Source organism: Neomonachus schauinslandi, chromosome 2 (genome assembly GCF_002201575.2).
Source record: "Neomonachus schauinslandi chromosome 2, ASM220157v2, whole genome shotgun sequence".
Lineage (NCBI taxonomy): Eukaryota > Metazoa > Chordata > Mammalia > Carnivora > Phocidae > Neomonachus > Neomonachus schauinslandi.
The window spans coordinates 147,189,942-147,216,682 of NC_058404.1; the positions used below are offsets into that span (position 1 = coordinate 147,189,942).

At 35.5% G+C, this 26,741-nt stretch overlaps 1 protein-coding gene across 2 annotated transcripts in view; it reads right to left on the bottom strand.

Annotated features, from left to right (window-relative positions):
• Positions 1–26,741, bottom strand: part of DCK (deoxycytidine kinase) — an 80,813-nt gene that overhangs the window by 32,638 nt on the left and 21,434 nt on the right. The window contains exons 3-7 of one of the 2 annotated variants that reach the window (XM_021702393.1): positions 25,046–25,239; positions 23,898–24,045; positions 21,899–22,014; positions 21,017–21,107; positions 18,599–18,625 (exon numbers count right to left, since the gene is read on the bottom strand). In XM_021702393.1, coding sequence (XP_021558068.1) covers positions 18,599–18,625; positions 21,017–21,107; positions 21,899–22,014; positions 23,898–24,045; positions 25,046–25,239 — 576 coding nt within the window. Of the gene's footprint in view, positions 1–18,598; positions 18,626–21,016; positions 21,108–21,898; positions 22,015–23,897; positions 24,046–25,045; positions 25,240–26,741 lie in introns of those variants that run through there. The other variant, XM_021702394.1, reaches the window with a different exon arrangement.

Genomic DNA, 26,741 nt, shown 5'->3' on the forward strand with positions numbered 1-26,741 from the left:
ATATGCAGACATGAATTGCCTTCATATCTATTCATACACACAACAACCAGTTTAAAAATATAAAGGAAGATAAAACCCCATTTACAATAACAACAAAAGATGGCAAAATACTTAGGAATAAATTTGACAAAAAATGTTCAAGAACTATGAAGGAAATTTTGAAACACCACTAAGGAGTACAAACCACCACCTTGAACACACGAAAATGAATATCAAGTTCAAGATAGCAAGTCTCACAAACTTAAATATACAGATTCAATAGAATCCCAGTGAAAATACCATCAGAATTTTTGTTGGAAAAATAGCTAAGTGCATTTAAAGTGCACATGGAAAAAGGAAAAAGCCACAAGCCTTTAGATATACATTTATATCTAAAAATATAAAATTAATAATAAAAGGGGAACAAGTCTACTATATTTATTTTTTTTTTGAAACTTCACCAATTAAAATAGTGTGGTGCCACTGAATGAGTGACCCATGAATTAAACAGAATAGAAGATCTAGAAATAGATATAAATATAATAGGGAATTTAGGATAAAGGTGGCATTGTGCATCACTGGGAGAAAAGATGGATTATTAAGTAAAAAGTTTAGGAACAGGGGCGCCTGGGTGGCTCAGTTGGTTAAGCGACTGCCTTCGGCTCAGGTCATGATCCTGGAGTCCCGGGATCGGGTCCCGCATCGGGCTCCCTGCTCGGCAGGGAGTCTGCTTCTCCCTCTGACCCTCCTCCCTCTTATGCTCTCTGTCTCTCATTCTCTCTGTCTCAAATAAATAAATAAAATCTTTAAAAAAAAAATTTAGGAACAATTAGGTTCCTAGGTTTAGGAACAACTAGGTTATAGTCATCTATTCAAAAAAAAATGTATGTCATATCCTTTATATCAAAATAAGTTTGGTACATAAAAGTTCTAAACTTTAAAAAAAAAGCTCTAGAAACAAGAAAGAATTTTTTAATAGAGTAGGTAGAGTCCTACTAGGTATAACACAAAACCTGGAAATCATTAAAAAATGATAAATTCAAATACATAAAAATTTTAATTTCTGCAAGACAAAAACACTACAAGCAAAATTAAAAAGCACACACACACAACAGATTTTCAACATGGATAAAAAGTAACAAACATTGCTGGTGGAAGTATAAAATGATCCCAGCTCTATTGAGAGCAATTTGGTACTATTAAATTATATATATATATATATATATTAAGCCCTTCTAGGTGCCCTCCCTGACAGATGAGCCCTCCCTGACATAAAATTTAATAGCACCAAATTGCTCTCAATAGAGCTGGTATGTCAGGGATATGTCAGGGAGGGCTCATGTCAGGGAGGGCACCTAGAAGGACTCAGAAGTCCTTCTAGGATTTTATCCCATATATTTGATACATATGAGAAAAGACAACTCCAAAGATATTTATGCAGCATTACTTAAAATATCAAAATATTGGAACAACTGGGATACATCCATATAATGCAATTATATGAAAACTCTGAAGAGTAAGGCAAATCTATATGACTGATATGGAAGGATCTCCATTCTCTGCAGAAGCAGAGACCAAAAACCCAATGGATTAAGTGTGAGACAGAAAAGGTATGGATTATGCTTCCAGCTTTTTTGTTCCTGAAGAGTTATAAATATGAGAGGGCATGTAGAGATGGAGAATGGACCTGGATGAGGTCCAGGACTAGGGGCCCTTTCAAAGTATGAGTGGGAACTTTTTAGGTCCAGGAACACAAAGAAAAGGACTCAGAGATAAGTTATTCTTAATGTGGACCCCACACTGATCCTTTGCCTGAGGACAGTAACCATCTTACCAGCCTGAAGAGTCTTAAAATGTCCCTTGAAGAGAAAGTGGGACTTAATGTGGTGATGTTAGACATCCTATGTAGAGATGGATACCTAAGGGAAAATTCTGTCCCCTGACCAATGTAGAACTGAGGGGAACAAGTTGGAAATTTCTGTTTTTAAGAAGAAATTGATACCCCATGGCTATTATATATGTCATCCCAAGGAATTTGAATGTACTCCAATTCCCGAACTTTGTATCAATCATTCCCAGTCACGATGTCTTCTATGCAAAGCACTGTTAAAAACAGCTGTCCTGACAAAACTCATTTATGGTGATGGAAGTCAGAATAGTGTTATCTTTAGGGGTAGGTAATGTCAGGGAGGGCCCATCTGAGAGCCTTCCGTAGTACTGAAAATATTCTCTATTTTGATGATTGGTGGGGTTAGTTGCATATATACGTACTTTAAAATGTTTGTTTAAAACTTACAGGCTTACATATATAAACTGTACCCCAATTTTTAAAAACTAGGCTGAGATCTCCTTTTATTAAACCATAACCTACTTGGACATGGGTTATCCACATTCCTCTTTCTCTCCCATAAAGAATAAAACTCATCTATTCAGCAAAATTCCAATGCCAGGTAGTACAAATGCAAAGTCACAAGGAAAACAGAAACACAAATATATTTAGCTGACGGAGAGATAAAAAAAAAAGTAAATAGTGACTGTGGCTTCATCAAACATTTACAGAACAGTACAGGGCAGAACAAAGTAGCTGATAATCAAGATATATGTTAGGATTATAGTTGCTTTAGGGCAATTTATTTTCAAATTTGTAATTGGTTTTAAAGTTTTCATTTAAATCTAACATTTTGTTAAGAGATTATGATAAAATTTTGGTTAATTGTGGGTTTAGAAAACTATAATCTTTTTAACTATTTTAAAAAATGCTGTTTGAAATTTTTAAAAAATACTTTCCTTTCTGAGAGTTTGCATTTGCATTGCCCTACTGCCCAGGACAAACACTCTAAAGTTTAATTCTTTTTCACACTGAATTTTCTTCTCTGCATGTATAAAATACTTCTCCATTTCGGAAGGTGTTGTGATTTGCTTTATTTCTGGGTCTCTGCTTGTTTCAATCAAAAATACAATACTCCCCACTACCCTATTCTCATTCCCCTTACTTCTCAACAGAAGTAAATTTTGGTGGAGGGGTAAAGAGCAAAGTAAAGTCATAGGCCAAGGGTGGCCAAAGTCAATAACCTCCAGGGCAAACCCACTAAACTCCCTCCTACCAGAAGCCACAATCTGAGGGGTGTGGAATAAGCAAAGTCACTGCAAAACGAACTGCTATAAGTTGGAGGACTGCTGTCGGAAGGAGCTGCATCAGATTCACCCAACAGCATCATATTGTCCCATCAGCAATAGTATCTTTTATAAGGATCCTATGAATTCTGAGCTCATAGCAATAGGAGGCCAGGAAATAACCAGATATCAAAGAGAAAAAAGAACTTGATAATATTTTTTTAAAAGATTTTATTTATTTATTTGATAGAGAGAGACACAGTGAGAAAGGGAACACAGCGGGGGAGTGGGAGAGGGAGAAGCAGGCTTCCCATGGAGCAGGGAGCCCGACGCGGGGCTCAATCCCAGGACCCTGGGATCCTGACCTGAGCCGAAGGCAGATGCTTAACGACTGAGCCACCCAGGCGCCCCAACTTGATAATATCAATAGCAATTATTCCCAACTTTATTTTTCTCTTTTTGGAAAAAAAGATGACAAGGAAAATACAGAATTTATTGTAGCCTGCTAAAATACATCTACCTGAAATTGTTTCTATTATTTATGAATCAAAAACTCCTGATCAGTATTTATATTTTCCTCATCTAATCATTTTTGTAAAGACTTTACACCTTTGAATTCTCCAGAGTAAGACAGGTGTGCTGTTATGGAAAGGGAATTGAACGTGGCTCTAGAATACCTAATTTGAAAATTATGGCTTTGCCACTTAGTAGATATAAAATGGGAGAGAATACCTAGCTTCACAAGGCAGTCATAAGGAGTAAAAGAGTTTTCTGGCCTGGAACAACTTATACAAATGTAAGGTATGAGAGAGGAAGCATTACCAAGTGGAAAGAACAGAGGCTCAGATCTAAAGAGATCCTGGTTCAAATCTCAGCAGTATCACTTTGACCATGTTAAGTTCTCTGAACTCAAATGCCCCATCTGGATTGTTGCAAGGATTAAATATTAACTTGTAGAAAAGCCCAATCACTTAACAGACATCCAATAAATGATAGCTATTATTTTGAGGTTTTCTCCCTTTCCTTTAGTCATTTTCATTCATTTATTCAACAAATATTTATTAATAGGCACTATGTGAGGGTATAATCATGAATAAGACCTATATAACTCCTGTCTTCATGGAATTGTCATCTAGTAGTGGGCACAAACTGAAAATTACAACATAATTGTATATGTATTGTTAATAGGGAAAGTATAGAGTCTTAAATGGACCCAGAGGAGAGACACTTAATCCAGACTCAGGTTGGTACTACAGAGGCTTCTTGGAGAAAGTGACATTGAGCTAAAAACTTAGGAACAGGAATTAGCAAATGAAGAAGAGGGAGTACGGGAAATTTTCTAGGCAAAGACACATGCAAAGACCCAGAAGCAAGAAATACCATGTTTGTCAAAAAATACCTCAAAATATCTACCAACATGTATTCTCTGTTCTTGAATTAGAACATAAATACTTTCATATAAATTTTTGTCCTTTCCTTGTCCACTGACATCATGTCTTTCAGCCTTTCATCTGATAAACATCCACTGCAGACCACCAAAGAAAACTTATTTTCATCTTCAGCCAAAATCCTACCATAACCGATCACCATTATCAAGCATAAATTCCTGATTATGTGGCTCAATAATTTACAACTTATATCCTTATTCCAATCTACTGATACTATAAACATAGCATCAGACTGGATGATGATAAATACACACCACTCTCCACAAGTTTAACAGTCCAATTAGAAAAATAAAACATACAATAGGTTATGCAATAAAATAGTATGTGATTAAATATTAACCACAATTGGACCATGAATGTAATAGATTTTGGTTGGGCAATAAATGTAATAAAAATTAAACAAGGATAGATCATGATAAAAATCTTATAAATGCCACTGCAGTTTGGGAATATTTTCTTCACATCATTCAATGAGTGCCATGGGCTTATTACATACAGATACTGATGAGTTCATCTGTTTAGTCTTTCAACAAATATCTGAGGGTCTACTATTATATGCATACAACAGATACAAAGGCAAAATGAAGGCCCTACCCATACAGATTATAAATTATTGTTGGCAGAGGAGGCAATAAACAAAACAAAAAATAAAGTGAACACTTTACATATATATCTAATCTTTGAAACAACTCCATGAAATAGGATTTATCATCCTCCTTTTACAAAAGAGACATGGGATGTCAAATAATTTGTCCAAGGTCAGTCAGCAAGTAGCACAGCCAAAATTTTAACCTATGTCTAACAGACTCTAAAGCCCATGTCCAATGTGAGCCATCCCATTCCACTGCTGAAACTTTCCATTTCCCTGAACCACAGAGGTTGCTGGAGGCTTCTCTGGCACATGGTTGGGTCCTGAAATGGTGTCCCCAGGTTTTAGCCAAATGATTCTCATACTCTTTCTTCCCACCAAACTAGGTTGTGAGCTATTTCTTACTCCTGCAGTGTTCTTCCTCCTATCTGCATTGCTTTTAATTGTGATTTTGGTTTCCACTTCAAAATATATCCATGGGTTCCATTCTATGCAATTCTCTACTCTGCTCTTAACATCTTCAACAAATTCTCCATTCATTTTCCTCATTCACCCAAAATAGCTGCTAAGTAGCACTCTACTCCCCTTCAAAGGAATGGCACTAAAGCAATGTGGCAACTGTGATTATGTTGGAAGGACTATTGTATTTGGATTTATACATATTAACAATAGCTCTACCATGATGCAGTTAAGTGCCTGGCCCTTTTCTACATTATCTCATTTCATCTTGTCTTTTCTTTTTTTTGGTCAGAGAGAGAGCACAAGCAGGGGGAGAGTGGCAGGCAGAACAGGCAGAGGGAGAAGCAGGCTCCCCACTGAGCAGGGAGCCTGATGCGGGACTCGATCCCAGGACCCCGGGATCATGACCTGAGCCAAAGGCAGACATTTAACTGACTGAGCCACCCAGGCATCCCACATTTCATCTTTTCAGTAACACTATAAGTTATTCAAAATTGTTCCTGTTTTACAGATGAGGAATTGAGGTTCAGAGAGGCTAGTTACTTGCTCAAGGCCAGGGTATAGTAAATTCAGGTCTTCCTATATGGTTCCTCTATACCATGCTGTGTTCCACTTAAAACTACAGAAGTCAGAGAAATGTGCATTTGAAAGGACCCCCTAATATCTTTTATAAGATCCCTTCTGGTGCAGACATCATGTAGGCATCCTTTCTACAGGACACTTTCTAGTCATCTAGTCTCCTGAAATCTTGGCTTTGTCACATGCAAATTGGGACCTCTGTGAGCCTCAGAAACACTCATCTACCTCATCTATAAAAGCGAATACTACCATTTACCTCACAGTTATTGTGAAGATTTAATGACAAAGTATGTAAAGGTCCTTGGCAAACAATAAAGCAATTTACAAATGCTCCCTGAACTTCCTTTACAAGTAAGTTAAACCTGTAGAAAAATTTTATCTTTGAATTTAAGTCATTGTAAATTGATTCTCCTTTATATGTCACTGATTTCATAATGACAGATTTAAATAGAGCAATATATCCACAGCTTTTCCTACCAGGCACAATTATTTTACTTTACCACTAAGACTAAGCTTGCAATACAAGCGTTCCTCAAACTCTTTTGGAAATTGAGGAAAATAATCAACTTTGAAACAGCTATGAGAAAGTGAATTTCATCTTAAATGTGCAGTTATGTAAAATAATTAAAATAGCTTGCAATAGGACTACCTTTAAATCAATTTTAAGTTTTATTAAAAGTTGTGCATATATTAAAAATGCCAATATAACTATAGTAGAAAATACTTACTAAGCACTTACTTAACCATTTAATAAAATTATTCAGTTACAGGAAAATGATAATTTAACAATTAAAGAAAAGTTTAACAGTTAAAGGAAAGTTAGTGTCAAAGCTATAAAATAATATAGACAAAAGAAAAACTACATAGCATATGTAACCTGACTTTTAATAGAGCTTTTGGTAAATTACTAAACCCAACAGGAACGTTTCAAAACACTTCATAGAAACTATAGATAAAATAGGTTAAATTTTGTTATCTATAAAATGCTGACATGTATGCTCATTTAAAACAGATCCATGGGTATAATATTACATCCCTTTATCCATGTAAATGGAAAACCAATTATCTCTATCTTCTATTTATTTAGCTTTCAAATTCATCTTAGTACATTAATCTTAAAGTCTGTCATTTCCAGGATTGTTTCTGTGCTTCTTTCCTTGGCATTCATATTGTTTCCCTTTCTTTTCCAAGGATTTTACTCTAAAAAGCCATAAAAATGTGTGGGCATATATGTATTTGTGTGTGTGCATGCATGCACAGTATTTGCATCTTTTTCTAAATTAATATTTCTTTTGATAATGAATATAAATCAAATCAGGACAGAAGGTTCATCCCTTCCTCACCCCCCATTAAGGCAAAAAGGTGGAAATACATCATGTCTTTTGTACTGCATAAGCCCATCTCACTAAATGAAAACACTTAGTATTTTACTTACAGCCAATGTCCTTCAAATTGCTTGTGGTGATATGTTTTTTCAGCAATGACGCCTGGAAAATCAAAGAAATTCAGTTTTCCACCTTCTAGGCTTCTTATATCTCTGAATGATGCAGGCTCAAGAGTTGCCAAATGAGATGGGCAAAGGCAGCCAAATAGGTCTTCCTAGCCAATCTAAAAATAGCAGGTGGTGGTGGGCAGATATACCATTTCTCCCTTGCTCTTTTTCTTTTTTTCCCTAAGAGCTAGGTACCATAAACATGGCTTATTCAATAATAAAACAGTACAAAAAATATCATATTCTCTCTTGTCCTAAGATCTAAACATGTGGTCAGTTAGGAAAGTTTTTACATTTTGCTAAGAAAGATGTGAAAGTCAGGGCAAAGCTATATTCTGTATTTCTTACAGGAAGGTTTGCATATTGAATTTCCATTTGTTCTGAAAGGAAATCTCACCATAACTTCTGGACTCAAGAATTGCCTTTGCCTTTCTTCTTTCTTGGAGCATCTTGAATAATAACTATTAACATTTGTATGTTTTGTAATTTAAGAAGTCTTTTCACTGATTTTGTTATTGGCTCCTTACAACAAGCTTGTGACTTGGAAAGGTTCTAGCATTACAATTTGACAAAGGAGAAAACTGAGCCTCACAGCTCCTTATTTAATTTTTCAAAATTATTATCACTTGTGCTCACTTCAGCAGCACATATACAAAATTATCATCACTTACAAAAGAAATTAAATAAGGAGCTATCATGGGTATTTAAGTTTTGTTTGTTTGAAGGTAGAAGCAAATAGCTCAGAAGGAAATACTCATGTGCAAATTGGTTATCTACCTCTCAATGGTAGGATTACAGATATTTTTTTTCTTATATTTTCTGTACATTTCAAATCTCATATAAGCAAGAAATTATAGGCTTAATTGCATTTTCAAAAATAACTTAGACATAAAAAATTTTTTACAACATACTTTAAGGGACACAAAATTGAATCAATAGTGTCATCTCAATTTGGTAAGAAAGAAAAATGTTTCTTTGTAGATGCAAGTATCTAAAGCTGGAAGGTAGGGATGCCTGAGTGGCTCAGGCGGTTGGGCATCTGCCTTCGGCTCAGGTCATGATCCCAGGGTCCTAGGATCAAGCCCCACATTGGGCTCCCTGCTCAGCGGGGAGCCTGCTTCTCCCTCTCCCTCTGCTGCTTCCCCTGCTTGTAGGCTCTCTGTCTGTCAAATAAATAAATGTTTAAAAAAAATAAAGCTGGAAGGTAACAGTTTGATAGGACAGTGTTACCTCTGAATGATGAGATCCAAGAGTTATCTTCTTACTTGAAACTGCAATCTGCAAATTATTTCAATGAGCATACTGTATTTTTTTTTAAAGATTTATTTATTTATTTGACAGAGAGGGTAAGAGAGCACAAGTAGGGAGCAGCACAGGGAGAGGGAGAAGCAGGCTACCCGCCAAGCAGGGAGCCTGATGTGGGGCTTGATCCCAGGGTCCTGGGATCATGACCTGAGCTGAAGGCAGACGCTTAACCATCCGAGCCACCCAGGCACCCCAAGCATATTGTACTTTTATAAAGAGAATTGTTCTAAACGCTTTATATATACTACACATTAAAATTACACTACTTTGGGCGCCTGGGTGGCTCAGTCGGTTAAGCGACTGCCTTCGGCTCAGGTCATGATCCCAGGGTCCTGGGATCGAGTCCCGCGTCGGGCTCCCCCTGCTCTGCGGGGAGCCTGCTTCTCCCTCTGCCTCTACCTGCCACTCACCCTGCTTGTGCTCTCTCTCTCTGTCAAATAAATAAATAAAATCTTAAAAAAAAAAAAAAAGACTTTTTTTTAAAAAAAAAAAAAAAAAAAAAATAAAATAAAATAAAATTACACTACTTTATAGGTGTATACTATTACTTGTGTCCCTCTTACAGATAAGGAAATTAAAATACATTACTTGCCTAAGGTTATAATGGCTTGCCCAAAACTAGACAGTAAGTGGCAGGGTCAGGATTTGAAGCCAGCACTCTGTCTTTGGAGGCTGTATTCTTTTTTTTTTTTTAAGATTTTATTTATTTATTTGACAGAGAAAATGAGAGAGCACAAGCAGGGGGAGCAGTCGAGGCAGAGGGAGAAGCAGGCTCCCAGGGAGCCCGATGCAAGACTCAGTCCCAGGACCCTGGGATCATGACCTAAACTGAAGGAAGACGCTTAACCGACTGAGCCACCCACGCACCCCTGGAGCCTGTATTGTTAACCAATACTGACTCTGTGATGTTAAAAATATTATAAATAAATTCTTACTTAATAATGACTGTTGGTATGTACCAGAAGTAAACAGAACAGAACACAATGTTTTGGTGTATTTTTTAAAAATTATACCAGAACCTTCTATACTTAGTAGTGCCTTCGAAGTAACCATATCAAGAGGTTATATATTCAGTTTAGAGCCTGCCATTATTCAAAACATTTGAATTAGCAAAAAACGTATGAATTTCGTTCACATATATTTCATAAGCTTAACAAGAGATCTAAGCGTCTTACTATTACCTTATTTTATGGCCCAAAGCAGCTTTTTTCCAGTTTTACTACCCATTTTATTCACTGAACGGTAACTAAATGATTTATGGTCATCAAACAAACACATTATATCCAGTCACAAAAAAAGAACCTGAATCATATTTTTGAAATACCTGACTCAGATTCTAAACTCAGATCTAAGAGTGTTTTGAATAACGACAGAATCTTTGAAATAAACATAGAGTCTCTGAAGGTAACTATTCTGAAGAGGACAATATTCAATTGTCTGTTTAAGGTCAGTCTGTTAAGTTAGTTACCATACTTAACAGATTTATTTCATTAATTAACCCAGCAACAAGTTCATGTCAACCATCAGCAAAATAATAACTTATGCCCATACTGGCTATTCTGTTCCCAAGCCAGATTTGATAGCTAGTATTCTAAGCATTGTATAACATAACAAAATAGCATTTCTGTGCCAAGTGGAGCATACATTGTTTTATAACATTAGCCAATTTCCTAATTTACTCTTTTAACATAAAGTGATTCTACTCTAGCTGACCATAACAGCAAGGACAAAATGGCAGTTTTAAGAGATGCTTTACCTTTGAATGAACCTTACTAGTTTTAAACACGCAATGATGGTAAAAAAGTACCTACATACACATATAGATCTATTCAATATCCCCAAACACCAGCATCACCACCAACATTTTGAAGTGATGCCAATTAACATTAAGAGGTCAGGGGCGCCTGGGTGGCTCAGTTGGTTAAGCGACTGCCTTTGGCTCAGGTCATGATCCTGGAGTCCCAGGATCGAGTCCCACATTTCGGCTCAGGTCATGATCCTGGAGTCCCAGAATCGAGTCCCACATCGGGCTCCCGGCTCAGCGGGGAGTCTGCTTCTCCCTCTGACCCTCCCCCTTCTCGTGCTCTCTCCTTCTCTCTCTCTCTCAAATAAATAAAATCTTAAAAAAAAAAAAAAGCATTAAGAGGTGATATGTCTCAGGGCACCTGGGTGGCTCGGTTAAGCAACCAACTCCTGATTTCAGCTCAGGTCATGATCCCAAGGTTGTGAGATCCAGCCTGCATCAGGCTCTGTACTCAATGTGGAGTCTGATGGAGATTCTCTCTCTCTCTGCCCTTCCTCCGCTGCATGCGTACAATGTGCTCTCTCTCTCAAATAAATAAAAAATATTTTAAAAAAAAGGTAATACATCTCAGAAGCAGGGTCAATCAAAGATCAGGTTTTGACTACCTCTGTTACCCAATCACTTTCTTGGCTTTAGCTTTGTTAAGTAAATCTTTCTCCCTGTTAAAATAATCATCTGTCTGAGCTCCATGTAGTTCCATAGGATAGTAAAAATAAATGTAAGTTTCTTCGTATACATAATTGCTAAATAAATGGTAAACAGTTTGGCAAGACAGCCCTTAATATAAAGTCTAATGAGTAAACATTAGAAAATTAAATTCCCTGTCAACCTGTTAAGAATAATTATCTAACCAAGTACTATCCCATAAAAAAAAAAAAATTGGTATTCCTCAATTGAATACTTAGAGAAGCAGCAGGTAGTTGTATGGCGGACTTCCTTATAGTAAAATAATTCTATAAGGCCTTTTGATTGCCTATGTTTAATCCAGAAGCACATTTCTTCCGCCCAACATTTGAACACAGAAAGTATCAATTAAGTATTTATTAATCAATTAATGCCTTTGCTCTGGCAATAAAAAAGACCTCTCATCAACTCCTATCTTTTTCCAAGGACTCACCATCAAAATAAGTTTGCTTGGATTATAGCCAGAGAGAGGAAAGAATCAAGTATATAATGACCTCATGTGGCAAATGACTATAACTACGGGTTTAACTATAAAATAATCATGGGCTTTATTAACTACTTTTGAAATCAAATTTTTATTTTTAAATTGCTATTAGAAACAGGCATTAAATACTGCCCAGAATTAAGGAAGAAAATAAAAATGACCTTAGATACAAAGAGCAGAGGTTAAAAAAAAAAAAAAAAAAAGCAGAGGTAAAAATAGAGTCACTATTGACTAAATAAAATGAACCTACATGCTAGAGTCAAATATTTGGGTTCTTGTTTCAGATTTGTTAAATTTTTGTGGGATCTTGAGAAATCCCTTAGGCTCTCACATCCGTGAAATGGTGATAAATTCTGTCTCCTACAGACTTGTGAGGCTAGAAGACGGTTTTATGAAAGGATTTTATAATAATATTATATGGTACTTTTATCCTACTTATGGTACTTACTAGTCTACATATAAAACATTTTTGAGCTCATTAGAAAAACCAAACCAGGGCGCCTGGGTGGCTCAGTTGGTTAAGCGACTGCCTTCGGCTCAGGTCATGATCCTGGAGTCCCTGGATCAAGTCCCGCATCGGGCTCCCTGCTCGGCAGGGAGTCTGCTTCTCCCTCTGACCCTCCCCCTCATGTGCTCTCTCTCATTCTCTCTCTCAAATAAATAAATAAAATCTTTAAAAATAAATAAATAAATAAAAAGAAAGAAAAACCAAACCAAAAACCAAAGTACTATTACCTAGTTTGACTTCTAATTGTCACCTTTTATTCTGGTGCAGTGGACACTGATTAGTATAGTACTTTTCATATACTAGGCATAGAACTAAAACTAAATAAATTCAAAGGATAGCCATATTGTTATTAAACTTCCTTGAGGATGGTCTTGATTCTTTAAAAAAAAAAAAAAAAAAACTTCAATATTTATCAATTTAAAATCTGCCAAAGCAGAACTTGGGTGTTAATTTTTTGTGAAATCCCTGAACCATTTCTTCATTGATATATTCTGAGAACATCAATATTGTATTAAGAATTTATAACTCATGGCATCTGAGTGGCTCAGTTGGTTAAGTGTCCAACTCTTGATCTCAGCTCAGGTCTTGATCTCAGGGTTATGAATTTCAAGCCCCGCAGTGGGCTCCAACACTGGGTGTGGAGCCCACTTAAGTCAATAAACATACAATTATAGAGCCGTAGCCACAATAATCTAAAAAATGGTGGGGGTAAAACTTATTCAATACTTAAAATACCAGGCAAGGGAGTAGGTAAAACTTATTCAAATTCCACACCTATCCCTCACTTACTGTCTTTATTCCTAAAAGCACAGTCACTAAGTAAAAAGTTTTTAAATGAAAACTTTTCTCATTAATTTTAATAGGACACATTATATCATATACCAAGAATACATGATATTATATACCAAGATTACATGATATTAAATACCAAGATACCAAAAAAGCATCAACTGAATAATAAGAACAAATTTACAAGCAATAAACAATATGGATTTATGTAAAATATATTGTAAAAAAGGTTTATTATACTTGCCCAGATGGAAAACTTGAGAGTGGATGGTGGTTAGTGGAGGAGAGGAATAAAGAAATCATTCTTTGGAAGATAAATTCTGCTTTCTGTACCATGTCTTCCCACTAATTTTCCACCCTTTTGGGGACTAATGATTCAAACTGTACTTAAAATTAACTTATAACACAACAACAACAACAACAACCCTTTAGGGAACTTCAAAACACATGGAAATGCCATCTGCACATAACAAACTAGAGTCCTAGAAGATGCAACCTCTTCATTCCTCTCATTTGACATACTTATGCAAAGCAAAATAACCTGATGCATAATTCACGTTTTCAAAATAACCTCTGTATAGAAAGTGTTAGGTAAACTAGTATGTTTTTGTCTGAGATGGTAATGGCTTAAATATTGATTTTTATTGCATACTTGTTCAGTGTATTTTGGTGTAGAGAAAGTCTTTGTACCCAAAGAGCAAAAAGGGTGATTGTCTGTAAAGTAATAGAACTTTCCAAGACATATTATGGCAAAAAGTTATTAACTGAACAGTTCTTATGGGGGAAGACTGGATTTGGCATTACTAATCTCAGGACTAACATACTTTATAATTAATGACATTGTAAGGAACTATATAGAATAAGGAAAAAAATTAATTCAACTAACTGAAGATGAGAAAAAATTTCATCATACAAATAAATACTTAAAAAAAAAAAAAAAAAAAAACCTTACTAGGAGAGCCTCAAAAAGCCTCCAAAGTATTACTAAACCTAAGTAGCTCAGGCCTCTAGGAAACACAAAATTATCCATCTTCAAGACTTAATATAAAGCTAATCAAGACAGTATGGCAAAAGAATAGACAAAGAGATCAATGTACACATAGTCAAGTGATCTTCAATAAAGGAGCAAAGACAGTAGAGTAAGCGAAGATTATCTTTCCAACAAATGGTGCTGGAACAACCGGACATCTACAAACAAAAAAAGGAATCCAGACGTTGACCCTACACCCTTCACAAAAATTAACTCAAAATGGATCATAGACCTAAATGTAAAATGGATAGTTCTAAAAGTCCTAGAAGATAACACAGGAGAAACCCTAGATGACCTTGGGTATGGCAATGACTTTTTAGAAACAACACAAGTTATAGGACAAAAAAAACCAAAAACAACAACAAAAAAGAAACAACATAAGATATAATCTGTAAGAGAAATAATTAATAAACTGGACTTCATTAAAATTAAAATTTCTGCTCTGTGAAAAACAATGTCAAGAGGGTAAGATAAACCATGGACTGGGAGAAAGTATTTGCAAATGACACATCTGATAAAGGACTGTTATCTAAAGTATACAAAGAACTCTTAAAACTCAGTAAGAAAATGAACCCAATTAAAAAGGGCAAAAGATCTTAAAAGACACCTCAGCAAAGATATACAGATGGCAAATAAACATATGAAAAGATGGTTAATATCATGTCATTAGGAAATTGCAAATTAAAACGAGATACAACCATATACCTATTAGCATGGCCAAAATCCAAACCACTGACAACACCAAGTACTGGCAAGGTTGTGAGGCAACAGGAACTCACATTCATTACTAGTAAGATAGCAAAATTATACAACCATTCTGGGAGACAGTTACGAAGTTTCTTAAAAACCTAAACACACTCTTACCATACAATCCAGCAACTGCACTCCTTGATATTCACCCAAGTGACCTGAAAACTTTTGTCCACACAAAAATCTACACACAGATGTTTATAGCAGCTTTATTCATAACTGCCAAAACTTGGAAGCAACCAAGATGTCCTTCAGCAGGGGAGTGGATAACGATGGTACATGGAGACAATGGATTATTCAGTGCTTAAAAAAAAAAAAGAAAAAGCTATCAAGCCATGAAAAGAAGCCATGGAGGAAACTAAATGCAAATTACTAAGTGGAAGCCAATTTGAAAAGGCTACATACTGAATGCTTCCAACTAAATGACTTTCTGCAAAAGGCAAAACTATGCAGACAATAAAAAGATTAGTGGTAGCCAGAGGTTGGGTGGGGGTGATAAACAGAGCACAGAGGATTTGGGGGCCATAAAACTATTTTGTATGATACTACAGTGGTGGATATATGTGATTATTCATTTGTCAAAACTCACAAAAGCACAACACTGAATAAACCTAATGTAAACTATGGACTTTGAGTGATAATGTGTCGATGTCGGTTCATTGATTAAAACAAGTGTACCACTCTGGTGAGGGATGTTGATAGTGGAAAAGGCTGTACAAATATGGGAGAAAAGAGTATATGGGAACCGTACTTCCTACTTAATTTTGCTGTGAACCTTAAACTGCTCTAAAAAATAGTCTATTTTAAAAAGTTAAAAAAGAGAGAGAGAGAGACTGATAAAATCCAAATAAAGTCTGTAATCTGGCTTAGCATTTCTGGAGGTAATAAAATTTACATCTCTCTATAAAAAAATACTTTGGGACTCTATGTCCTTTAAAATATGACAGGCCTAATTTCTAGGGGGTTCAGTATACCGTGCTCAAAGTTTCAGACATAGAAGATGAAAATATTCTGATGAGGGAATGCACAATTAAAATTACCTTCTTAAAAGAGTCAACTATAAAAATTAGTACATATAGTCTGATGTAAGATGATCTAGTATGGGAAATAGGATCCAAAGAGATAATTCAGGGGCGCCTGGGTGGCTCAGTTGGTTAAGCGACTGCCTTCGGCTCAGGTCATGATCCTGGAGTCCCAGGATCGAGTCCCACATCAGGCTCCCTGCTCGGCAGGGAGTCTGCTTCTCCCTCTGACCCTCCTCCCTCTCATGCTCTCTGTCTCTCATTGTCTCTCTCGCAAATAAATAAAATCTTAAAAAAAAAAAAAAGAGATAATTCAGACCTCTAGGCTCAATACTCTTGTACCCACCCAATGGTACAGCTTTTGAGTCATAACAAACAAATTTTTTAAGCTTTTATTCAATTCTACAGATTTTAAAAAGGCATTAAGTTAAACATTTCTAGAGGTTATTAAAAATCTCTAAATTATGTCTTCACTTAAAACAGAATCAATGTTATTTAAACCACTGTCACCTTTTTATATTCATAATTTTTTCTTCAAAAGTAGAATAAATTTTAATTTTAAAAAGATAATCATTTCAATGGTATAGCTCTATCACAGTTCATGAGATTTATACTTATTTATTAAGCTAATATTTAGTAAGCAAATTTATTTGTATCAAACACAAACAAAAAAACCCCATACAATATCATGAGATAGTTTCAATATTCATGGTGAGTGTAGAACTTGAGACAAAGTCTCCCTTTCAAAAGATCAGTGCATCTGGAACGTTTAACCTACAAAATTATCATCCTTGATTATCAAAAAACCAAAACAAAAAATGACATTTTAAAAAGGAAAATGAGTTTCAAAGTCAAAGTGACTCTTTTCCTCATTTCAAAAACAGAATTTTTCCAAAATGTCAAGTAGAAAGGTTAAATACATAGAAAAAACACTACACACCTTAAATAAACAAACTTGAAAAAAGCCTTTATCTACAGACCTAAAATGAATCCATGCAGATTTTTAAAAATTACAACTATTCTACCTCCTTGTCTTCTTTACTATTATATTTCCTTATATATACTTAACAAAAATGATAATGCTTTCAAGATACAGAACATATAAAACAAGATGATTTTTATCAGTAATTTAGAGGAGGAGGAAAAAACCCTAAGGTATAACCCTACAGAGAAGCAAAGCAAACTGTGAAGTGATGAGTGATCATGATGTTCTCAAAGCAGAAATGTGTGACTTTCATTTAAACTTTAAAATAGCAGGCTGCCAGGGTGCCTGGCTGGCTCAGTCAGAAGAGCATGCACTCTTGATCTTGGTGTTGTGAGTTGGAGACCCATGTTGGGTATAGAGATTACTAAAAAAATAAATAAATAAAAACTTAAAAAAAGAAGAAGAAAATAGCAAGCTGCCTAATTAATCCAGAGAGCAAGAAAGTAAGGGCAGGAAGTAAGAGCTGGGATAAAAGAGACTGCACTGCTAAGAAGATAATCTATCTTGTCTTCAGCTTCTGTTTTGACTTCTCACCAAGTATAAAGGTAAAGAAAAACTACTCATTCCCTGTACAGGGTCAACAAAAAATAAAATAGAAAAACTTATCCCTTGTTATGTTCCACTAAATTTTTACCGATAAAAATAGGAAGAAATTTAGGGAAAACTATAATTTCACCTCAAATGAGTTAAAGACAATCATAATTTAAACCATCTTTTAACTATAAGAGTAATATTCCATTCTAAAAAGAATGGTCTGAGAGAAAGTAGGTAGCTATTTTAAGCTCCATATAAATTGAATCTTTAAACTCATTTATCTTTTAAATACAGAAACATTTTAAATTATCATTTCCTCTTTAATCCTCTAAAATCCCATGCAAAAAGATGCAGTCTCACCCATACCACAAATGTGGAAACAAAAGCAGGAAAAAAAGATTAAATACTGATAAGTTATGCTGTTAAACAAAGTCTGACCTGCTCCTTTATTAATGAGTTATAGACACATTCATAAATACCAATGAAGTGATTAAATGCTAAACTGGTCTTATCTTCCACATAAATTAAGATGGAAGGGGAGACACTTGATCAAAAGTATTTAAAATAAAACTTCATAATCCTTTTTTAGGGATTCCTTAAATTCCACTTTTCAGCTTGCAATAGGTACACTAATTTACACAGGTCACATTACCATTTACATGTAATATTAAAGTTCCCAGTTAAGAAACTGGTCACCAGTGAAATAAGAAGCAAGGGGGGATGGGCAGACAACCTGCTGAGGAGAATAATAGAGGGGAAAACAGAAGGAGGCTGGGTCCTTTATGATGTAATTTAGCCAGTACTTACTCTGGAACCATCTACCTCTAGACTTTTTGTCGTGAGAGATAATTAGATGGCTTATTTTTTTAAAGCAAAAAAGAAAAGAAACTGCTCATAAACTTTTATATAGAATTCATCAAAACAATTTTTTTCTTGGAACAAAAATGGTAAAAAACCTGTGTCTTCTAGAGACTTGTATCAATATTGAGCTACGAAGATACACAAAGCTGGAATCATTTGGTTGCCTGTAGTCTTCAGCAAAATCACAAAGTGCTCAAAAATTCTTTGACCTGAGGGGAGGAAATAAATATTAATGTAATTCCTTGACTAACTGGAAATGTCTAATGTTCATCTCTATTTAATAGTATAGAACAGCTGAAGACCCAAACTGTATAAGTAACTCCGTCACAAAGCCACAGCATTTATTTTCAAAAGATGTATTAGTACTTCGGTAGTAAAAGAGAAATGACCTAGGGGCGCCTGGGGCGCCTGGGTGGCTCAGTCATTAAGCGTCTGCCTTCGGCTCAGGTCATGATCCCAGGGTCCTGGGATCGAGTCCCACATTGGGCTCCCTGCTCGGTGGGAAGCCTGCTTCTCCCTCTCTCTCTGCCCCTGCTTGTGTTCCCTCTCTCGCTGTGTCTCTCTCTGTCAAATAAATAAATAAAATCTAAAAAAAAAAAAGATAAATGACCCAAAATGTCATTACAGGAGCTATTAAATTTACATCTAAGATTGATACAGTTCTATAACAGCCTTAACATAATTTCATTATCTCTTTATAATAACATAGACCACTGACGTACAGCTTTAGCACCAAAAACATAAGTAATTGTGATGATTTAAACAACTCTGAAGGTCCAGACATGTAAACTTTGTAATTTTTCTGAAGCACAAATTTGAATCATGTATACAAATCTGTGATGTTAATATGCAAGGAAACGTCATATAAGTTGTGAATGAACCTAACCAACTGACCAACATCACAATGCAAAAAGATTCTGTTCTCCATAAATTCTAGATGACACATTACTTCTTCGGAAGAAACGAAGATTATTGCCTTGTTAAAATACCTAAAGAAATACCTAAAAAAGAAATACCGAAAAAATAACTATTTTAATAATGTTATATGGTGACAGATGGTGACTATGCTTATGGTGGTAAGCACTGCATAACATATAGAATTGTGGAATCAATATGTTGTACACCTGAAACTATCTATAACATTGTATGTCAGTTATGGATTTCAGTAAGAAAAAGAAAGCCAACTACTAGCATTATTAATGAAAGTAAAAGTAAACAATAACATTTAAAGACTATTCTTAGTCAAAACAGAAGTGTTAGAGAAAATTAAAAGGTGGTTTTATAGATTCAACTCAGTTAAAAATGTTGGTTGGCTGTTAGTATTACAATGGCTGATTTAATTTTATTTCATTTATGTTCATAGTATTACAAATGAATTATATCCTATTTTTAAAAAATTTTTTTTAAAGTTTTATTTATTTGAGAGAGCGCGAGAGAGAGAGAGAGAGAGAGAGAGCGCATGAGCAGGGAAAGAGGAAGAAGCAGGTAAAGAGGAAGAAAGAGGAACAAGCTCCCTGCTTGACAGGGAGCCCGATGCGGGGCTCCATCCCAGGACCCTGGGATCATGACCTGAGCCGAAGGCAGACGCTTAACTGACTGTGCCACCCAGGCGCCCCTATATCCTATATTTTTAACATCATTATGGTATGAAGACGTCATCTGAATTTTCCAGATATGCTTTACTTTATTTCTATCCTGAGAAAAACAACTATATGGTACAGAGTTTTAATAATAAATGTTGAGATTTTCAAAATTCTTGAGATATATCCATTATGAATATCAGGTTTCTGTTACAGTAAATAGCAGGCATTTTATGAAGGAGAAAAAAAAATCAAATTTCTCTTAAAACTAAACAAACCAAAAAAATGTGGCTTCGTTTTTAGATCTTGGATCACCACTAAGTTAATTAACATGGATAACGGGATATTTATTATACAGTTCTCATTACTATTCTCTCTCAAGTGTACATCATTAGGTTTTCTCCCAGCCCCTTTATCAGTACAGGCACCATTCGCTAATAGACTGTAATCAGCTCCCAAATACATAGATGATAGATTAACTCTGATTAGGACAATGATTCAATGATCAGGCAATGCCAATTCTTCATTGACAAGGTCCCACATAAAACTCAAAACTAAAAATCCTCTAATCTCAAGACTTTAGCTAATATAAAAATGGATGAAATCTTTATCCTACAACTTCAAGTATCTTCCATACTGAATTTAGTTGAAAAAGATGAATTTAATTTCACAAGTAGTTTATTATTCAAATACCTAAAGATTGGTGATAGAGGGAAGAGGGGAAGAATAGGGAACAAAGCAGAGAAGGGGGTGAGTAAGAACTTTTGTTAATGTGATTATCCCTATATTACAGATAAAGGGACTAAAGGATAAAAGAACCTCCTCATTTTAGGTAAGGCCACAAAGCTAGAATTTAAAGAGGATTATTATCTGAGGTCTAAACCCCTCTAAAGCTCTTAACTATTTCTTACTGTAATTTTATGTATTCTTTTCTGTTAGAAAATTGTTTTCTCACAAGTTACAACACTTTTCTAGATAAGACAAAACAAATATTAGTGTATAGTCTTTGTATAAATCTACCTTTTCAATCAGACCGTCGTGTTTGTCTTTAAAGTCTTCATTAATATCCAGTGTTAAAATAGGGATTTCTTGTAGAAAATCAAAGTTGGTTCTATTTTAAAAAAAGAGAGAGATGGAAAAAAAAAAATTAGAAAAAGCAATAAATAAAAGACAAACACTAAAAACTCACTCTTATACTATCTCTGGAAAATTAAAATGTTGTCAATCATCTTACATTAAATTTATCCAGCAAGTACTTTATCTGGAAGCCCCTTCTTTCTCCCCTAGACTTACTACTATATAATAATACTAATATCTAAAAATCTCGAGTATAAAATATATAAAGTTAGGCATTATGACATGTAATTCTTCTCAAAAACCAAAAACTTCCCCTAAAGTAAGGAATGTTTGCATTTTGAAGATGAGAAAACTAAAGCTCAGGAAGGTCACTCTGAGGCTCAGGGGATGCATGCCTAAGGTTACACACTAACAAACCTGGATTTGATCCAAGATCTGACTAATGACAACAAAGTCCATGCTCTTAATAACTGTGCTATACTACCTCCCAAGCCTTGATCTAAAAAATAAATCTGAAGTATCTTATCTTAAATTCTCTCTGAAAGTGAGTACCTAATATATCTGCACACAGATATATTTCCTACTTCATCACTTAAATTCCATATATCATGCTGTCAATACCACTGGAGGAGATAAGCTATAAAAATTTTAAGAAAATAGGATCTCATTACAATAAAAAGAAGCAAAATTCACATCTAATTCTGGGAGATCCTATAATACTAGTTCAAAATAAAAATGGCTGAAAATGAAAATCTGTACATGTTTAGATTAAAATTTGATAAAGGTCTTTAAAATAAATAGTAAATAAGAATAAGGAAGTCTTACTTCAGTGTTCTATGCAGTAGCCAGCTCTCATGCTTATAGTGAAGCTTCTCTAAATATTCAAGAGGAATGCCTTGTTCTTCATTTCTTCCTCGTAAATATATTCTATTCAAGCATTTCTAAAAGCAAACAATAAGAAAGGGGTTGGGGGCAAGGAACAATTATTCTTGTCTGAGGCCATTAAATTTTTCTTCTCTAGTATCTCTTTAGTTATGCTAGCCAAAATCTCCATTTATTCCTTCTAGAAAGTTGAAATAGTTCATTTTTCCCTCCTTGTGCTTTTCAACCATTTGGTATCTCTAAACCAAGTAGTACTTTCAGTCTATAAACTTATGGGATCCATACTTGAAAAATACTGTATAAAATAAGTTCAGTAAAAAGTTCAATATACAAACTGTGCTGCAAAATTTATTATAAATCCTCTTTTCAAATACTTATATGATCCTGCAATCAAAAGATATTATAAATAATATTGAAAAATCAAAGTTTTGTGTTTCTAGACTTTAAGATATTGGCTATATTTTCTAGCAAAATGAAATTATTAGTATTCTTTATGTTCTACATTTGCATTTACTATTTTCTTAATTAAAAACAAAAAATTCTTTTCAAAAAATAAAAAAGTGAATTTCAAAATTATTGTTAAATTCTGGCTTCCTTGATATTAAAAAGAAGAACAAAATCATCACTTGGAATCCGAAACCTAGTTTCTTTGAAAATTCAGCTTCAATAACAACACAGTATTCTTTCAGGCTAGAAGTCATGACATTTATATTCATCAGAGCCTACTTTGTGGCTTAGGGAAGACACAGGAATAAAAAACATAGAAAAACTGGAATGTAAGCACGAAAACCAGAAATTTGTTAATAAAGTAAGCTCTTATTTAGGTTAGCTTTATGAAAGGAATCCACTTCCTGGATTCATTACATAATTTCATATATAAACAAGAATGGGGGCGCCTGGGTGGCTCAGCTCATTAAGCATCTGCCTTTAGCTCAGGTCATGATCCCAGGGTCCTAGGATGGAGCCCCGCATCAGGCTCCCTGCTCAGCAGGGCAACTGCTTCTCCCTCTCTTCCCTGCTCGTGCTCTCTCTTGCTATCTCTGTCTCTCTCTCTGAAATAAATAAATAAAATCTTAAAAAAAAAAAAAAAAAAAGAATGGCTATGTTATAACCTATCACGAAAGGCACATTTTCAAGTAAGCTCCCTTAACTGAAAATGGTAAGGGTCCTCTAAGTCTCTTCTCAACTGAACAGGCTATCCAGTCCGACCCATGAACAAACATAAAAGATTTCTTGAAATGGACTTTCATCAACTTTGCGATTCATTCACAAATATTTGCTGAGTTCCTACTATGTACGTAGGCCCTGTTCTAGGCAATGGAAATTCAACAGTAATTAAAATACCCGGTCTCAGACCAAGAAGCCTATATTCTAGGAGTTGCTTGAGCAAATTTTTTAATCTAAATGTGATAGATAAGAGACCTTGCAGAAGTTGGGAAGAAATAATGAAGAACAAAACTGAGGAAGCACAGAGAAGGGCCTAACAGAGCAACTTGCCAAATCTGGGTTTCTTCTTTGCTGGGAAAAGAGAATACTTCTGTCTATACAGTTTGAGTTTCTAATTTGGATGTGGGGAGTAGAGAGTAGGGAGTGGAGTTAAACTAAATTGCCTTCACTGCATACCACTAAAAGGACTTCTAAATATTACTTTAAATTGTCAATGGAGCAAGCAAATTTTTTTAAAACACTTTTTTTTTGAAGATTTTATTTATTTTAGAGAGTGAGAAGAGAGAGAGCATACATGGGGGAGGGGCAAAAGGAGAGGGAGAAACAGACTCCCCACTGAGCAGGGAGCCCGACTGAGTAGGGAGCCTGACTGAGTAGGGAGCCTGACTCGGGGCTCAATCCTGGGATTCTGGAATCATGACCTGAGCCAAAGATAGACATTTAACTGATTGAGCTACCCAGGCGCCTTAGCAAGCAAATTTTTATTGAGTCTCACCTCTGGAGTGGCTCGAAGATAAATGATTCCATCCAGTTCAAGGCTTTGGCCAAACTGTTGATTCATCCAGTCATGCCAGTCTTGATAAATTGTCCACTCTGTTTCATTCATGCAGTCAGATTCATACAAATTAGATGCAAAGACATACCTGAAAGAGAGTCTACATCAAAACATAATTCCTTTCCAAAAAACACAAAGAAATAGAAAAGAGAAAATAAATCTACTAAATGGACATGGAACATTCTCCTAAAATCCATGGCAGATAATGCCTTAGACAGCAGAAAAAATCAATAGAATACCTCCAACTACAAGAAATATGTTCTTGGCCAGCAGTTCTCAAAAATGTAGTGTAAGGACCCCTGCTAGTCCCCAAGATCTTTCCAAGGGTTCCATGAGAGGCCAGATTACTGTATATACAATACTTCAACCACATGTACACAGATTGAATATAGAAGCATAAATGAGAATCCAGCTATCTCCCATTTAGACATTAAAGAGATTTGCAAAAATATAAAACAATCCTCTTCTAATTTTTTTGTTTTGAAAAATATAATTTTTACAAGTATGTTATTTATGCTAATATGTAATGGGTTTATTATTACTAATTTTAAATAAATTAGTAAATGTTCTTTATATTTTTCAATCTTAATTTTTAATAACATAAATATCAGTAAGACACAAAGCTCTTTGGGCTCTTCAATAATTATATTAAGAATGAAAAGGGATCCTGAGACCAAAGTTTGAGAACATTTGTTCTGAGCCAACTCTCTAGCTTAAAAGAATCCTTACATAAGCAGGGTAACTCTAAGGTCCCCTTAGAGATTTTTGATCTTGCTCAAGATGCAAGTCTTGAATATAGATCCAGACTTAACCAGAGTAGATGAAAACTTTAAGAGGGTTGGAAGAAAAAAAACTTCTCTGCAAATCTGAATGAGATGGCTATCATATTCCCTAAAGTTTCCATGGAAGCTAGCAATTATTAACGCTAGAACTAGAGAATGCGGTTGCTACCAAACTGCTAAAGGTAATGTTGCATCTCAAATCCTCAACACAGCCTCTCTTATTCCTTTAATTATCAGAAACAGAAATAAAAATCCCAGTTCCAAGCCACGATTCCAGAATGACAAGGGCAAGTCATTTATATATACCTGTCACTATATATAGATCGTTCAAAAAATAATACAGGTTTCTCTGCATCTTTGAGCTTGCCATCAAGACAGGCAAGCTGGGCTCGTATTCGACTGAGGCAGGCATATGACTGGAAGGTAAAAGACCACCGTTCAGGTTTCTCGTACATCATCTGAAGAACATTTCCACCACTTTCCTGAGATGTTGTCAGTTCCTATTTTGAATGTGAAAAAAGAAACAAAAAGCAAAATTAATGATCAATAGAGCTATTTAAATTTTTTAAAAAGCTCAAAAAGAGAAGTTAGATAAATAAATGCATCACAATTAGCAAAACCAAGATGATTAAGTCCTCTTCCTCCTGCTCTTTCCCATTGCAGTTTTCAGGTTGCCTGAGGTCTAGAAGAACCTGAAAGGCTAGTTTAACCATCGGTTCCTTAGAGCTTGTCCACAAGAAGTCACAAACTAAAAGCCTATGGCAGAAAATACTTGTTTAGCCCTTTTAAACATTTGAATTAGTTGTCAATAGTTATTTAACTCTTTTTTTTTTAAAGATTTTATTTATTGACAGAGAGAGAGAGAGCACAGCAGGGAGAGTGGCAGGCAGAGGGAGAGAGAAAGGGAGAAGCAAGCTTCCCGCTGAGCGGGCTCGATCCCAGGACCCTGGGATCATGACCTGAGCTGAAGGTTATGACCAGACGCTTAACCAACGGAGCCACCCAGGTGCCCCAGTTGTCAATATTTAATAGCTAAATAATTTCACATAATACACCTAGATTATATCTTCTTTTTAAAAACGCAAAAACCACCAACAGCATTTTCCACGGAACTAGAACAAACAACCCTAAAATTTGTATGGAACCACAAAAAGACCCTGAAGAAAAACAAAGAAAATCGTATTGAATCCACAGCCTCTGCCCCTCCAGCCAACTTAGTAGTCTATAAGTTTTAGCAAGCACCTTTAGCCGAGTGATGGATTAACTAAAACTTTCTTGGTGTATCTATAGATTCTGTATTGTTTCCTAGAAAAACCAGGAACCAAATCCTCTTGAACAACTTCCCTCCCCCACCCCGGGGCACCAATACACAACCTCTGAGCACCATGATAAGGTCTGTAGCTGGCACCACTGAGTCTGCACACAATCAAGAAGTGTTAAAGACCACTATGCTCCTTTTTACTGAATAACTGCCCTAAAGTTCCTCTAAAAATCTTTGGGCCAGGGGCGCCTGGGTGGCTCAGTCGTTAAGTGTCTGCCTTCGGCTCAGGTCATGATCCCAGGGTCCTGGGATGGAGTCCCACATCGGGCTCCCTGCTCTGCGGGAAGCCTGCTTCTCCCTCTCCCACTCCCCCTGCTTGTGTTCCCTCTCTCGCTGTGTCTCTCTCTGTCAAAAAAATAAATAAAATCTTAAAAAAAAAAAAAAAAAAATCTTTGGGCTAGGCAGAAACCCTGGAGTTGGTTTCTGGACAAGAGTCCACCTTCTCCCCATGTGGTGGATCTCCTGAATAAAGCTCATATGCCTTTCCAATCAGAATTCATCTCTTGAGTATTGGCTTTTCAGGTGATGAGCAGTCGAACTTGGGTCTTTCAGTAACAGTATCACAATCCTAGACTTTAAGATAAACTACAAAGCTGTAGTAATCAAAACAGTATGGTACTGGCACAAAAACAGACACATAGATCAAAGGAACAGAATAGAGAGCCCAGAAATAAACCCATG